The sequence below is a fragment of the Astyanax mexicanus genome, chromosome 20 (genome assembly GCF_023375975.1).
Source record: "Astyanax mexicanus isolate ESR-SI-001 chromosome 20, AstMex3_surface, whole genome shotgun sequence".
Taxonomy (NCBI): Eukaryota; Metazoa; Chordata; class Actinopteri; order Characiformes; family Acestrorhamphidae; genus Astyanax; species Astyanax mexicanus.
The window spans coordinates 21,789,899-21,808,044 of NC_064427.1; the positions used below are offsets into that span (position 1 = coordinate 21,789,899).

The 18,146-nt window shown below is 39.6% G+C and overlaps 1 protein-coding gene across 1 annotated transcript in view; it reads right to left on the bottom strand.

The window, feature by feature from the left end:
- loxl2a (lysyl oxidase-like 2a) overlaps positions 1-18,146 on the bottom strand; it is a 54,433-nt gene that overhangs the window by 7,483 nt on the left and 28,804 nt on the right. Inside the window, exons 4-8 of the mRNA XM_049468656.1 lie at positions 13,794-14,002; positions 11,281-11,497; positions 7,665-7,848; positions 2,814-2,965; positions 2,559-2,726 (exon numbers count right to left, since the gene is read on the bottom strand). Coding sequence (XP_049324613.1) covers positions 2,559-2,726; positions 2,814-2,965; positions 7,665-7,848; positions 11,281-11,497; positions 13,794-14,002 — 930 coding nt within the window. The remainder of the gene's footprint in view (positions 1-2,558; positions 2,727-2,813; positions 2,966-7,664; positions 7,849-11,280; positions 11,498-13,793; positions 14,003-18,146) is intronic.

Genomic DNA, 18,146 nt, shown 5'->3' on the forward strand with positions numbered 1-18,146 from the left:
CTGTTTATGTAACTGCTGCAGAAATCTGATTATGAACAGATTTTGCGTGCATGTAAACACACTTACTGACGCTCTCACCCTCGCAATCCTTAATGCAATCAAATCTTCCTCACAGCAATGTTCCAGTACGTGAGGAGTAGAGCTGCTGCTGCTGCTCTGATTACACAACCAGCAGAACCGTGTTATTGGATCCTGAGGCCATTATCCCCCTCCCGGACTGAGGGCAGTTTAACACTGATAATGAGACTGGATTACGTCCCGGTCCTGCAGAACCGCTTCAGCGCCGTCCAGTTTCCACTCATAAACGTCCAAATCGACCCCGGCCCGGCGCTGCCATCATTAATACCCTGCCCGCGCTGCCAGCGTCCCGCTAATTATACTACTGCACTGGAATTACCTCAGCACTGCCTCCTGCTGCTGGATTTTAAACCATACCGTTCTACTATTAGTGGATTCTAGCAATAATTGGTGGATTTTAAGCCATACTGTTCTACTATCGATGGATTTTAGCCATGATTGGTGGATTTTAAGCCATACTGTTCAACTATTGGTGGATTTTAGGTAAAACTAGTGGATTTTAAGCCATGTTGTTCTACTATTGGTGGGTTTTAAGCCATACTGTTTTACTTTTAGTGAATTTTAGCTCTAATTGGTGGATTTTAAGTCATACTGTTCTAATTTTAGTGGAATTTAGCCATAATTGGTGGATTTTAATCCATACTATTCAACTATTTGTGAATTTTAACTCTATTTGCTGGATTTTAAGCCACGCTGTTCTACTTTTAGTGGATTCTAACTCTAATTGGTGGATTTTAAGCCATACTGTTCTACTGTTGGTGGATTTCAAGCCACACTGTTCTACTACTGTTGGATTTTAAGTGACACTCTTCTACTATTGGTGTATTTTAAGCCACATTTTAGTGGACTTTAGCCATAATTGGTGGATCTTAAGCCATACTGTTCTACTATTGGTGGATTTTAAGCAATACTGTTCTACTTTTAGTTGATTTTAGGTCTAATTGGTGAATTTTAAGCCACACTGTTCAGTACTTTTTTACTGTTGTGAAGGTGTTAGGTGCTCGGGGTCATGTGACGTGTGTGGGTGATGTGGACAGTGAGGACGTGGATGAAAAAGCTGGTGATCTGACTAAACTTCAAAGGAACTGAACAGACTGCGAGCTTATCTTTACGAGCATCACATGTTCACTTACACACTACAGCTTTAAACACACACACACTTTACACAAACACACACACACTTCACACTGCGGTCACAGTCAGCAGCAGTGCAGGTTTAGTTAATTAACCCTCGTTAGGGCTGGGAGCTCATTAGGGGTTGGACGGGGTTTCTGGCAGGCAGATTTGTGATGGTGTCGGTCCAGAACAGCGTCTGTATAAATACTGTAGAACTGAAGCTCAGCCTGGCCCTCCGCCCAAACCAACACAGCCAGAAGAACAAGAGCGGATAAATAACAGAACTTCAGTTTATTAACGCTTTTCCGATTGTTAGCTGGTTTATTAACCAGCTAACAATCAGCTTATCATACACATGTTCAGAACTGATCCATCATTTATCTCAAGAAACTTTCCTGTTCTGAGATTATAGCCTTAATCTTCTGTTTTTTGGTCGAATTATATCCATAAAGTTCTGTTATTGGTAGATTTGTAACCATAATGTCTTGTTATTGGTAGATTTATAGCCATAAAGTCCTGCTATTGGTGGAATTCAAGCCATAATGTCCTGCTATTGGTGGATTTGCACCATTAATGTCATGTTAGTGGTGGATTTGTAGCCATAATGTCTTGATATTGGTGGATTTGTAGCCATAATCTCCTGTTATTGGTGGAATTGTAGCCATAATGTCCTGCTATTGGTGCATTTGCACCATTAATGTCCTGTAATTGGCAGATTTATAGCCGCAATGTCCTGCTGTTTGTAGATTTGTACCCATAGTGTCCTGTTATTGGTAAATTTTTGGTCATAATACCTTGTTACTAGTGCATTTGCAGCATTTATGTCCTGCTATTGGTGGATTTTACTCCTAATCCTCTTCTGTTGGTGGATTTTAGTTCCAATGTCCTGTTATTTATAAATTTGTAGCCATAAGGTCCTGCTACTGGTGAATTTGTAGTTATAATGTCCTGCTACTGGTGAATTTGTAGTTATAATGTCCTGCTACTGGTGAATTTGTAGCCATTATGTCCTCTTATGGACAGGTTTCTGGTCATAATGTCCTGCTATTGGTGGATTTTAGTCCCAATCCTCTTCTGTTGGTGGATTTTAGCTCTAATGACCTGCTATTTATGAATTTGTAGTCATAATGTCCTGCCACTGTTGAATTTGTAGCCATAATTCTCTTCTATTGGTAGATTGTCCTGGGATTTGTAGCCATTATGCCTGTAATAGGTGATTGCTTGATAATAATGTCATGCTATTGATTGATTTTAGTCATATTATTCTCTGATGGTTCCACAATGAGAGTTTTTTTTTATTCATAATGTTTTGATTAAATATGCTTTCAGTCTTCAGCTATGAATAAGGGTCTCTGGACATTTACCTGGAAGGAATGGCTGGCGAATCCCAGTCCCAGCTGTCTGCAGACCACCATGGCCTCCATTATCCCCCAGCTCTCGCTGCACACCGTCCCCCAGACCAGAGACCCGTTCCTCTCGTTCAGAACCTCCACCCGGCCCTCGTACGGGTTCCGGCCCCCAGCCAGACGCAGCTGCAGAGAGGAAAGCCGGGGTTAAAATACAGTTACAGGAACGGGTTAAACATTAAAGGTCCAGGAAGAGCTGCAGGGGGTTCTGACCCGGTTATGGAAGCCCATGGCCGGAACGTTGCAGCGGACCGCCGCGTCCTCCTCGTGACTGCAGCCCAGAGCCTCTTTGTTAAAGAAGCACTCCGTCACCGACTTCTCGAACCCGGAACACTCCACCTCGTTCATATGCACCAAACCCATTCCTGCACAAACATACACACATTTCATCAGCATTTAGTGTGACTGGATGAATTATTCAAAGACCTATTGAATTTACATGAATTATTCTGCATCCACTCTGAATTGTTCAGTATCTACTGAGAATTATATTTAATATCCACCTAGAGTGATTCACTATCTGCAATGAGTTAACTGTTCAGTACCCACTATGAATGATTTAATATCCACTATGAGTTATTCAATGTCTACTACAAATTATTCTCAAGCTTCTATGAAATTTTACAGCACTCACTATGAATTACTCAGAATCCAGTAATATATATTCAATATATTTTATTATTTTATATAAATTATTATGTAAGTTATTCATTGCCCAGTATAAATCATTCAGTGATCTACTGAATCTATATTAAGTATTCTGTATCCACTATGAATTTTTAGTATCTACTGAGAATTATGTTCAATATCCCCCAAGAGTTATTCATCTGCAATAAGTTAACTATTCAGTACCCACTATGAATGATTCAGTATCCACTATGAGTTATTCAATGTCTACTACAAATTATTCTCAATCTTCTATATTAATCTATATATATTTTTTTTCACAAGTTATTCACTGCCCAGTATGAGTTATTCAGTGATCTATTGAAGTATTGAAGTACCATTAAGTATTCTGTATCCACTATGAATTTTTCAGTAACTACTGAGAATTATATTTAATATACCCCAATAGTTATTCACAATCTGCAATGAGTTAACTGTTTAGTAATCTCTATGAATGATTTAGTATCCACTATGATTTATTTAACGTCTAATACAAATTATTTTCTTAGTAACCAAGAGTTATTCACTATCTGAAATGAGTTAACTCAGAGTTTACTGTAGTTTGTTCAGCATCCACTATGAGTTATTCTCAATTAACTATAAATTACTCAGCATCCATTGGCTATTTACTATGCATTGTTCAGTCTCCAGTATGAGTATTAATTCATACTGTGTGCTGGCGGTAGGGTGACCAGATTCCAATTCAACAGATGTGGGACAAAGACTATTTTTGTGTGGGACAATGTGGGACACCAATGCATCGAGGCAGTCGAAACAAATAAAAAATGTGTGTAGCCTATATGTATGTATGTATGTGTGTATATATATATATATATGAAGAGTTTGGTTCCAAAACGCTATAAATCCATTTTTATCAATTTGAGTAAAAAAGGGTTTTCTTTAGCAAGAAAGTGGTAGGCTGAAAACCACCGTTTTCTGTTTCAAACTATCAAATACCATACTAAGGTTAAAATAACACAAAAAAATCAAATCAAGATTTTAATATTTAAAGATTTATTTTGAAAAATAATTCGTTTTTTCGCAAAACGCAATAAATCCATGCCAAGTTTTTTTTTTCAAAATGTCTTATATATCCTTTGGCATCAATATATATATATTTTACTAATTATGTGCAAAATACAATACTAAATAACAGTAAATTGTACATCTGAATATAATAGTTTAACCATTGGGCCTAAAAACACAAATTTTAAAACATTTCTTTTCAAAAAAGTGCAAAATTTCATTAATGAACAAGACATTAACACTATAAAATCCCCAAAATCACGTTACATTAATGTGCTGTAGTGTAGTGTAGTGTAGTGTAGTGTGGTGTAGTATAGTGTGTGTGTGTGTGTGTGTTTGTGTGAACTGCAGATGACAGCGGGCATTTCCCCCCTCCTGAATGCCTCATTTTCTTTACCTTTTCTCGTACAGGAGACTCTTTTGATGGCTTTCTCTTTTTTTTCAATAACTGCTTCACGAACAGGCTCCTCTATACCATCAAAACCGCTCATTTTCGCGGACTTTGAGAGTGAAAAACGAAACTGAAAGTAGGCTACACGAAATACCGGCACGCTCAACAGCGCCCGTGTTTACATAAGATAGCTCGTGGAATGCTGCCCTGTGATTGGATGAGTGGAGATGTGGCGTTCTGCGGGAAAACAAGACTGGCGTTTATCGCGTTTTGGAAAAAAAGAGAGAAAACAGGGCAGCACGCCCCCTGCTGACAGCCTTCACTGCTTTCCCCACACAGCCGTTTAATAAATGCCAGATTACAAAACACGCATTTTAAAACTGGAGTCTGATTGCCACTAATGCGGGACAGCGTCTCAATTTGCGGGACGCATGAAAAGTAATGAAATTGCGTGACTGTCCCGCACAAAGCGGGACATCTGGTCACCCTAGCTGGCGGTGGTTGAGTGAGGATGTTGTGGGTCAGTATCAGGTGTTTGATTGGGATTGGGATTCAGAGTAACAGTTAATTCTCTGGTGTTTTTATGCATGGCTGAGTGAGATGAGCCTGAGTGTGGAGTGGCAGGATTTCCGCCGGCCTGCTGGTCCGTTTGGCGCTGGTCGGGTTGGGGATTGTGGGTAAGCTGTGAGTAATGAGCTCCAGAGCTGATGATGATGATGGAGAACAGTTGTGATAACAAAAAAACGTCAAACACTGAACAGCTACACACAAGAGTTCACCCGCCACAGCAGCACTCCTCAGAGACAATTCATACTGGATACAGAATAATGTATACTAGATAATGAATCATTCTTAGAGGATACTGAGCTATTCACAGTGGATACTAAATAATTATTTGTGGATACTGAATCATATGGTGCACTACAAATACATTGTAGATGCTGAAAATATAATAGATACTGAATAATTCATAGTGGATACTGAATCATTCTTAGTGGATACTGGAAAATCCATAGAGGATACTGAATAATATGCACTACTTGATACTGAATAATTCACAGTGGATACTGAATCAATCTTAGAGGATACTAAATAATACATAGTATATGCTGAATAGTTTATAGTAGATCCTAAATCAGCCTTAGTGAATACTAAATAATACACAGTGGATGCTAAATAATTCATACTGGATGTGTAAAAGTATATACAGTAGGATACTGGATAATTCATAGCACATAATGTAACACTCTTAGTAGATACTGGATAATTCATAGTCAGTACTCAATATTTTATACTGTGTAAAGAATAATGTATAGTGAATACAAAACCATATATACTAGTGAATACTATGGTGAATGACACATAGTGGAACCTGATTAAAAATAATAAATACTAGATAATTCATAGCAGCTACTGAACAATGTATAATAGAGAAATTATGGTAATAATGGTAGATATATTAAACAATTTGTAGTGGACACTGAGTTCATAGTTCATATATTCTGATTATCTGATTCACTATTAGGATAATAATAATAATAACAGGGTCAGTGAGGGAAAGAACTAAAAGCTGAAATTCAGGATAAAACAACACGCAGAACCGAAGTACCAACGGGAGAACGTGCCGGAACATTCCTATATCAGCAGGAGAACCGTGAACTGGGCTTTATAACTGTGTTTTTGTTTCCAGATCTGCTGGAGCTTTCAGTGCGTTTCTAAACTCTAACACCTGTCAGGTTATTAATACATATAATATATCTTTATTATTCTCGATTTTCCACAGTTTAGAATAATAGAGGAAAAACTGAAGCTTTGAAATATAAAATATGGAATTACAAACAGTGAGTAAAAAAATTAATCCAAACTATTGTCTATTTTAGACTTTTTTTTTTTAGGCCTCTCCCGCCACGGTCTTAATACAGATTTATACCCTCACTGTTTCTCCAAGCAATACTGTACAAATACTGTACACTGTATCTGTCTAAAATACACATTATTCAGTGTCTGTTATGAACTGTTCTGTATCCGTTATGAGTTATTCATTATATACTATGAATTATTCAGATTCAAATAGGAATTATTTAGTACCTACTATCAATTATGTATTCCCCAATACATATTTAGTTTCCAATATAAATTATTTAGTTTACAATTGGAAATATTCAGTACCTACTATGAATTATGTATTCACCAGTACATATTTAATTTCCATTATGAATTGTTTAGGATCTTCTATGAATTATTCAGTATCCACTATGAATTGTTCAGTATTAACTATGAGTTATTCATTATGTACTATGAAATAGTTTGTATCTACTATGAATTGTTCAGTATACATTATGAATTCTTCATTATATACTATGAATTATTTAATATCCATTAATAATTATTTAGTATCTACTGAGGATTATGTTTCCTCCGATACAAATTTAGTTTTCAATAGGTATTATTCAGTATCTGCTATGAATTATTTAGGATCTACTCTGTATTAATCAGTATCTGCTATGAATTCATCACTCTCCATTATGAATTATTGACTAAATACTCTGTATTGTTTAGTATCCATTATGAATGATTGACTGAATACTCAGTAATTGACTTAGTATTGTTTAGTATCTATAATATATTTTTTAGTATCTGCTCTTAATTATTCAGTATCTACCAATAAGTACACATTTTGTGTCCACTATGAATTATTTGTATAAGATTTTTGGATTTATATTTGCATTTTTCCTTCACCTAAAAGTTACAGTTTCTGAAAACATTACACAAGTCCATCTGATATCAACACACAGTCTCACACACAGTGTTTTTGGCCGTGTTTAAGGAACAGATGTTTGCAGCTGGACCTGCTCAGAATCTTCATGTCTGCTGCTTCTGTTCAGCCTTTTACTAAAGCCAGCTGTGCACTACACACACACACATGTGTATGTGTGTGTGTGTGTGTGTGTATGTGTGCATGTGCGTGTATAAGTACCCACCCTGGCCCATTCGAGCTCCGGTCAGCGCCTCCTTGGCCGAGCCGAAGCCCAGTTCTCTGCACACCACTGTAGCGGCCCTCAGGTCCCAGTTATCATCACACACCGTCCCCCACACGCCGTTCTTCAGCACCTCCACCCGCCCCTCTCCCACGTTAGCCCCGCCCCGCAGACGCACCAGGGGTTGCTGGGAAAAAAACAACAACAAAGGTGTTAAAATCTAAATCAGCAGTAGTAATAGCTGTGTAATCACACATCAAAGAAGTAGTGCATAGTTTCTACCAGTAGATGTCACACTAGAGCACCAGCACCTCAGACCAAACAAAAAATGCCTCATATTAGGTCACGGCCCGTTTCCATCCCATTCGTCTGCTCAAAATTGACCAAACCCTACTAATTTCAGTTGTTAGCACCGCAGCTAAACTCTGCCAAGGCCAGGTGTTAGCGTTCTATATCTAGTTAGCATCTAACTAGCATAATCACATAGCCATCTAAAAGCATTTTGAGCCCAACTGCTACTGTACTGTATGTCTGTTAGCATCTCGGCTCCTACCCTTCAGAGCATGGCTGTTGGCACTGTGGCTATGCAGTGTGGGCGGTCACTGTCCTGTTCTGTTCTGTGGGGAGGGGCTAACATGAACATGTAAATGGACCAGATATGAAGACAAAGTGAAGAGACCACACCCACATAGGGGGTGTGGCTTCGTTCTCTGCTCAGAATGCCTTTATCCGCTACATCTTTATAGAGAAATCAGTTGTTTGCTATTTCATTTTTTTTAATTGATCGTCATGGTGGTTGCTACGTTTCTAGATGGTGGTTGCTTCGGTATTATATTTTATACCTCATGGTTGCTAGGGTGTTGTTAGCATAGTTTACTCGCAACATAAAGACAATGTTCTACAGACACGTCGCTGGTTCATGTTTAGGAAAATGATGTTGCAGAACTACAGCCAGTATTTGCAGATGTTGATCAGATCTGCTACATTTATTTTAACGTTGGCTCAGATCCATCCCTGGGCCTGAGTCCAACCCCTCCACTACCCTGAGAAAGCATCCTGTGCTTTCCTGTAAAAGCTGATCTCAGGACAGTCTGAACTGCAGCTCCTGATTAAAGCCTGTTTATTCATGCTGGACCCGCTGCTCTTTCAGAGCTGTTCCAGATGATGGCCTGTAGCTGGAAGACTCATCACTCCACACACTGAATAAACATCTACCCCACATCAGCCTGCTGTATAAACATCCCATCACATCCTCCCAACACCGTGCACGAGCTCCACATCCACACGGACCCTTCCTCTGTTCCATAGTGTTCTGAATGTCCTGAGCAGTTTCCTGGAAGCTGTGCTACTGGTGGAGGTGGGTGGTAGAGATGTGTAATAGTGTTTGGTAATGGTATGTGTTGGTGGTTTGTGTTGGTGTGCAGTGGTGTGCGGTGGAGAGTGATATGTGATGGATAGTGGTGTGTGATAGTGAGGTGATGGTGTTTAAGTGGTAGAGGTGGTTGTGTGTGGTAGTGATGTGATAGTGTGATGGTAGTGTGAGAGGTAGTGTGTGGTTTGGTGGTAGAAGGGGTGGTGTGTGGTTACATGTGGTGTGTGGTACTGATGTCTGGTAGCAGTGTGAGGTAGTGTGTGGTAGTGATGGCAGTGTGTGGTATTTGTTTTAAGTAGTGTGTGGTTTGGTGGTAAAGGGGGTGGTGTGTGGTACTGTGGTGTGTGGTAGTGATGTGTAGTAGCAGTGTTTTGTAGTGTGTGGTACTGATGTGTGGTAGTGGTGCATGGTAGTGTGTAGTACTGATGTGTGGTAGTGGTGTATGATAGTGTGGTACTGTGAGGTAGTGTGTGGTTTGGTGGTAGAGGTGGTGGTGTGTGGTAACGTGTGTTAGGGGTGTGAGGTACTGTGTGGTAGAGGGGGTGGTCTGTGGAAACATGTGGAGTGTGGTAGTGATGTGGTAGTATGTGGTACTGATGTGTGGCAGTGATGTGGTAGATACTGTGTAGTACTGATGTGGTGTAAGTGATGTATGGTAGTGTGGTGATGTGAGGTAGTGTGTGGTTTGTTGGTAGAGGTGGTGTGTGGTAACTAGAGGTGTGCCAAAAAATCGATTCACATAAGAATCTTGATTCTCATTTACTACGATTCAGAATCGATTTAAAATGTCCCAAAATCGATTCTAAGGTCCAATCCCATGTCTTCCCTTGGCCCTACCCCTCACGGTAAGTTCACACTGCAGCGGCACGAAGCGTTTTTCGCTCCGCCTCCCACTGCCCAAAGCGACAAGTGGCCGCTGCAGTTTGTACTTACCGTCAGACCCACACAGAGCGTAGGTGTATGAGAATCACCGGTAAGATGGCAGAACAAGCACTATATTACCTTAGATTAACGTGTAGTTTCAATGTTTTATGGCAGAATGCTTCATAACAAGCATAAAAAAGATCGCTAGTAGTTAGTTTCAGTAACTGTTAGCTAGCTAACTAGCTAACTTTCCAGTTCCACCTTAAATAACGCTACAGGTGGCAGCGGGCTGCAGCATTTAAGGCGGAACGGAAAAATAACAATAAGCTAATCAGAGCTAATTTCAGCTCCTCATCACAGAGGAATTAAGGAATGGACAATATGAATTAATTTCTCCACCTCCTGCCCCCTTTCTGAAGAAATACAACCACCTTAAATTAACTAGTTAATCAGCAGCTGCTCCTGAACTTTAGCGCTCCACTGCTATCATCACATCAGCCCAGCAGCGTCACCTACACACCACCGCTAGTAGCCTGGTAATAAAGCAGTGTTATTTATTATTTATTTATTTATTGTTCATTAACGTCATTGTGATATCCCAGTGATTCCTCTGTCACTGAGGACCCACATTCCTGCACATTTTATTGTTTTTGTAACACATTACTTGCTCCAGGACCAGTGTATATTATGGAGGGTTTTTTTTCAATACGATTCATAAGCCAGAAGCAGAAATTTTTATAATTCAAATCGTTTTGAATCAAAAATCGATTTTGAATCGAATCGTGGCCCCCAAAATCGGAATCGAATCGAATCGTGAGATAGTAATCGATTCCCACCCCTAGTGGTAACGTTGTGTGTGGTAGTGATGTATAGTAGTGTAGTGGTGTATGGTAGTGATGTATGGTAGTGTGGTGGTGTGAGGTAATGTGTGGTAGTGTGGTAACACTGAGTAGTTCAGAGCTGCTGGCTGAGCTGTCTAGGAACTGCTGCAGGTTCCAGAGGGATAAACTGTAGATGATTTAAGGTAAATTTAAGCTCCAGGCTCCGTATCTGAAAGAGCGAGACGTCCTGTAGACTCGTGCTGATGGTGAGGGATCTGGGGGGGCCTGTGGTTGGAGGAACTGGTGATCGAGTGTAAAACGAGGCTTCAGTCTCTCCACTGTGGAAAAGTGTGTTTCATGTGGAGGAAGAACATGTCTGCTGTTTACTGTTCACTGGAACATTCCAGCTTCATCCTGAATCAATGCGTATTTTTCATCATCATAAAAGATTATACGATATTGCAGTCTGAATGTTTATTCCTCCTGTTCTGTTCAGATCTGTAGACCAATAGGGTAACGGAATGGAATATATTTATACGTGTGTGTGTGTGTGTGTGTGTACCTCAGGTCTGTAAGCCTTCCTGAAGCCGGCGGAGTGTGTGGGGGCGAAAGCTCGTCCCGGGACACAGCTGACCACCACGGGCATCCCCTTCACACAGGTGCTGTTCCCCACCAGCTTCACTGCCTTCCCCATCCTGCAGGAGGACAGGTGCGCCTCGTTCCCCGTGCAGTTCACCGAGTACCCCCAGTAGTTCTTCTTCCTGCGCTGGGACAGCAGCCTGCGGGAGCAACCGCAACACATCACAACTAATCACACCGATCAGCGCCGGCTCCTGCTATAAAGCTCTCAGGTTGGAAAATGTTTCGATGATGATATGATGTTATGATGACAAGACAATAGTTTACATGAATCCTTGAATCCTTATCTTTTTACACATGCGGCTCTCAGGAGCTGGCTCCTGTCGTTCATTTCAAAGAGTCGACCCATCACTTTTCACTACAAAACATGAACCAGCTAGTTCATGCTTACCTTTAATAGAAAAATAAAACTCTTTATTATTTACAAGTTCTTACAGCTTCCCCATCTGCTGACTCGCAACAGACAGCAGGTACAGATCCCACCCTCAGAAGAAGTCTTCTGAAGGGTGGAGCCAGGGTGGTTCTGTTAACAAGTCCTTAGTTGTTAATTCCTTCTTGAATAAAAAGATTTTGATTCTAAAATGAATGAACTGAATTAACTGTGCTCTGAACAATGTGAGAGACCAACTGGTTGGTTCTGTTTGGTTCATTCTGACATTAAATTAGCAAACTAATATGCGTAGCAAATTTGGAAATTGTGAAATGCAATGCACAAAAATGTGGCATTTTTGAGACCATGGGAGAGGGATATAAGACATTTATAAGACATATTTTGTGGTTGAATTTACCCTGATTTTAGGTGCAGCTAATGCAGGTGCATTCAATTGCAAAACAATCTAAGCAATTGGAAAGATCTCATTTCCACAGGTCCGGGAACATGACCACAAAACAAGGGGAAAATCTGTTCTTTAGTGCTTCATTGAGACGTACAATCAGATTTTTATCTACTGTTGTTTCGACAACAGGCAACACAACCCCACAGTTTAGCACTGAGATTAGCAGAGAGATTTAGCACCTGGACATTATTAGTGGCTGAATCGGGTGAATGTTGAGAACATTTGAAGAAACATAAACTCTTTCTATGCAAAATTGAATTTGTAAAGATGCTACCTCAACTGTTCATGTTTCCCAACCACAACAATGTAGGGTTATGATGTTATAAATGTAATACTCATATTTCTCACCCTTGAAAATGTGGAGCTATGAAACGAATGTTCCTCACAAACAGTGGGAACTTATTCCACAGCCATTAGCATGGTGCTAACATCTGTTATTCATCACTTTACTGAGATGCAAGACGTTTATCTGCTGTTGTTTGGAGAACAGGCTAAAGCAACCCTGCAGCTTAACTCTGAGAAACAGCTGGATATTAGCGAGTGGCTAAATCAGAAGACACTTTGTTACTCCCTCAACCATTCATGTTTCCCAACGTAAAAACATGAGGCTATGAAGCGAATGCTGCTCACATCTGTTATTCACCAGTTTACAAAGATGTCATTTGTTTATCTGCTGCTGTTTAGAGAACAGTCTGAAGCAATCCTGCATTTTAACAGTGAAATGTTGGTGGAAATGGGGATGCCTCTTAGCCACTCACACTCACTACACTCAACTTATAAAGGTTAACAGTAAAGCTTTGGTGAACAGTAATAAATGTACATTACGGTATCCCTCAGGGCTCGGTTCTAGGACCACTACTATTTTCAGTTTATAGTCCAAAACTGAGAGCAGTTGCAATATTCTAAAAACTTACAGAATCCAGTAGAAAACAAAACATTTTTGCTTGCTCTCACTGTGAGATGTAGAGGATATAACTACCTCCACCATGTTTGGAAGCTGTACCTTATCCTGGCTAGCTCTCACTGTGAAGTAAACTTAATCTGATTCTACATGATGCTCTATTAGGCCACCTACATGAGATATATATTTTAAAAGATTCTATAATATTTTTCTTTAATATTTTAATAGATTCTGTAAATTCTACACCTACTTTAACCTTTGGAATTTTCTGTAGACATTTAAAACAGATCAGTTTGTGTTGGACAGTAGTGCTGTTTAGCTAACAAGTCGTTGTTTTTTTCAAATATATTAAAAGTGCTAGGTAAAGAAAGTTATAACAGGAAAGGGTACAAACCAAAACACAACAATTAAAGCTCACACTTACTACTCACTCTCAGCTTATAAAGGTGAACTTTGGTGAACAGTAATGAAAGTACAGTACGGTATCCCTCAGGGCTCGGTTCTAGGACCACTACTATTTACAATTTATAGTCCCAAACTGAAAGCAACTGAAAGCAACATACAATTGGCAAAAACGGAACTCAATGATTATAGATCTTATGATACTGTATACAACATTTTGTGATTATATATATATATATATATATATATATATATATATATCATGAAATATCATCACAGTAGATAAGAAATACTCACTTGTAGGCTCTGGTGTTGAAGCCCTTGACTCCAGGAAAGCCGTACATCCCGCACACAACCCTGCTGTTCATCATGTTCCAATCCTCGTCACAAATCTGCCTCCATTTCCCACCATCCTTCAGCTCCACAAAGCCCTCTGTGATGGGAACACGTTTACGCTGGGAATACGTCGCCCGGATACGAACATCCTCCACCCGAACGTCCAGAGTCTGAGAACACAGAAAAAAACAGAAGATTTATAGCTACAGTTACTGAATTAATTCTATATAGTTTACATGTTCCAGACCTGTACCAGCCACTAAACAATCTGGCAAATCCATATACAGTATAAACACTACCACCGCCATGTTTTGAGGCTGTACTTTATCCTGGCTAGCTCTCACTGTGAGTTGTAGATGATATAATTACCTCCACCATGTTTGGAAGCTATACTTTATTCTGGCTAGATCTCACTGTGAAGTAAAGTTGATCTGGTTTTAAAATATGCTCTATTACGCCACCTACAGGAGATTCAAATAATATTTTAGTGGATTCTGTGCATTCTACACACATTTCAGTCACTAAAACCCATTGGAATTTTCTGTAGACGTTTAAAACAGATCAGTTTGTGTTAAAGTGTAAGTCATTAGTGCTGTTTAGCTAAAAAGTCCTTTGCTTTTCTCAAATCTATTAAAAGTGCTTAGTAAAGAAAGTTAAAACACAACAATTAAAGCTTAAACAAAGCCGCTGGAGGCCAAAGAATAATTTACAGGCTCTACAAACCTAGGGTCAAACCAACCACTGACCCAGTACTGCTGACCCTTCACCGCAGAGGCTGGGAACACTGGGTGGTCTCCTCTTTTTATAAAAACCTATAAAGCCTGGAGATCAGTGCTGCTTTCATCTTTACTGAAGAACACTACAGTGACAAAGGCCACGCCCCCTCTGACCCCAGAACAGCCTCAATACAACAAGCCCAGTCCCATCTATTCTAAAGTATAACATTCACTGATGCCAGGCCACCAGGACGCTTCACATTCCTCACTTTATACAGCAGAACGGAGCAGAACCAGCTGAGATACTGACCAGCTTCATGCAGCACAGCACACCCACAAAAGAGTGGGAAACCCCTGCTGTGTGTGGGTGAGCATTATCCTGCTGAAAGAAAATGGAATTACTTGGAAGTTCTGCCATAAAAGACGCAGCAACACACGTGTCTGCAGGACAGTCTGCACAAAAGGGCAAGGACAACTCATCCAGGAGGTCACAAAAAAACCCAGAACCACATCTAAAGAACTGCAGGTCTCACTTGTCTCAGTTAAGGTCAGTGTTAATGATTTAATAATAAGAAAGATGGTCTCCATGGGAGAGTTCCAAAGCTAAAAACCACTGCTGACCAAAAAGAACACAATATCTCACATTTACCAACAAACATCTTGATGACTCCCAGTACTGTGGGAAAATATCTTTGGACTGACCAGACAAAAGTGGAACTTTTTGGAAGGTGTGCGTACCCTTAACATCTGGTGTAAAACTAACACATAATTGCAGTAAAAGAACATAATACTGAATGTAAAACATGGTGGTGTAGTGTGATGGTCTGAGGCTGCATTGCTGCAATTACTTGCTGTAATCTGTAGAGGGCAAGTACTATTTCCACAGCACTGTATAGTATATATATTTAAACAGCTCTATGTTTTGCTATTTATAGGTATGTGTTTGCATAAAATGAACATTGTTGTTTCATTCTATAAACTACAGACAACATTTCTCCCAAATTCCCCCAAACATATTGTCCTTTAGAGCATTTATTTGCAGAAAATGAGAAATGGCTGAAATAACAAACAAAGATGCAAAGATTTCAGACCTTAAATGATGCAAGGAAAACAAGTTCATATTCATAAAGTTTTAAGAGTTCAGAAATCAATATTGGGTGGAATAACCCTGTATTTAAATCACAGTTTTCATGCATCTTGGCATTTTTCCCTCCACCAGTCTTACACACTGCTTTTGGATAATTTTATGCCTCTGCTGATTAAAAAAATTCAAGCAGTTCAGCTTGATTTGATGGCTTGTGATCATCTTCATCCTCATCCATATTCCAGAGGAACAACATCATCATTAAGTGGTCTCTTATTTTTTCCAGAGCTATAAATATATATATATATATATATATATATATATATATATATATATATATATATATATATATATATATATATATATATAAATATATATATATATACCTGTATATTGATATGTTTATGGATGGGTGTATATTTACACGCTTGCTATCATAGCATCTGCAGAAGGACCCCTCGGCCTACGTGCTTCCAGAAATGTAGAAATATTCTCCTCACAAACAGGGGCTTGTTTTTGCTGCAGTGGCATCGGCTCAAAGGAGCGATTTAAAGCCTGATTTTAGCAGTAATGCCGCTCGGCCCACAGGGAAGGTGAGTGTTTCCAACTGACCACGCCAGCCATCACGCCGGGCAGGGGGCAGGCACGGGCAGGCCGGGGGCGGGGGGCCGGAATCTAAATGAAACTCAGACTGTGAAGCGTGAGGCCGGAGGAATGCGGTGGTCTCGCAGACATGAGGGGAACAGGTTCTAACGTAAACACCGCTCCAGACAAGTGTTCGGACACGCCTGACTGAAAATATGTTTTTCATTCATCTAAAAAAGCCTATATCCAACATTTTCCTCATTTTCCTCACATTACAGTCCACTTTCACTGGAGCACAGGCACAGGAATGTGTGAGAGAGTTTATGCACCAGAAACAATTCATTAAGTTTTGCACGCCAGGTAATATTTATACAACTTCAAAACTATTCTACGTGGCACCAAAAAAAGTGAAAAGAACAGTTTTTGAATTATATAAAACAGATTTAGTGTAAAACTAAAAAAGTGAAGTTGTGTAAAGTCTACAACAAATTTAAGAAATTCAATTGAGTATTTGAGCACCAGAATCATTATTTTAACTTTTCTCAATCTTAATAGATTTTTATGGACCACTAAGGCTCTTTCATATACAGTATTATTGTGCACGATTTTGCTATTAGTTATGAAAAGGTCTAAAAAATATATGATATATTGTGATATACTGTGGGGCATATATTTATAAAGTAACAGTAAAACCACACAGTAAAGCTGAAGAAGCTATACTCTATCATGGCTAGCTCTCACTATGAGTAGTAGGTGATGTAACTACCTCCACCATGTTTGGAAGCTGTACTTTATTATGGCTAGATCTCACTGTGAGATCCACCATTCGTTTCTCCACCACTTAAATTAAAACTAAATTGAATGTCTGAGCACCAGAATCATTATCTGTTCTAATGAAAAGATTGGAAAGAAAATCGTCATATATAGTGATATACTGTGATATATTTTAATATATAGTGATATACTGTGATGTATTGTAGGGCCTATAATTATAAAGGAACAGTAAAGCAGTCAGAGTAAGGCTGAGTGCTTTGTGAGTCGAAGAGTCCAGACGTTTGGTTGGGGGGAGGTGTTCTCCCACCTCTGTGTGTTCTGGCTGGAGTTCCAGCAGTAAACCAAAGAGTGGAGTGTGTACGGTGAGGGGCAGCGGAACAGCACCCGGCAGTGTGACCTCCGCCTAAAGACCAGACCAAACAGAAAGTGACTAAGACTGAAGTTACACCCTGTTTGATCAGTCTCGAGTTTTACCAGCTGCATGAACCTGGATCACCTTCCATCACCTTCCACTAGCTTCTATCAGACTTCTGTCAGCCTTTTAACAGCCTTCAATGACCCTCTGTCACCTTCCATCACCTTCCACTGTGGGGGAAAATCAACATTTATTCCATGTATTCCTGATTTACTTCATGTATTCATAATCAATTATACTGATTATTACTGTTAATCATTCAATATTCATCCTGTTAATCATTCAATCAGTATGTTATCATTGATTTTATGTGAACTGTGTATTCTCTGCTCCTGGGACATACAGGCTCAGATTTGAGGCCTAAAGAGATGAAAATTGAGTTCTGCCTGGAGACTAGCGGGTCATAGCAAATGGTGTTTTCTGATTTATGAATTATTCTCTCCTCAAGGAATGAAAATCAGGTTTGCCTGGAAACTGTTTTGTCATAGTAAAATAGAGCTTTCTGATTCATGAATTATTCTCTCCTAAAAAGCTTATCTTCTGGTACGTGCAGTTTCTGTTCCTCTTTTTATATTTGGTAGTGACCTGTTCCAAAACAGATCACGAGGGGATTGCCTCATGTATGCAGGGGGGGACTGTATAAAAATGCCCAGTCGACACAGAAAGGGGCTTTTCCGACTTTCCTGACTACTCTCATTCTTCATCCATTGCTTTCGCTTTATTTTTGCTTTTTGCAACTT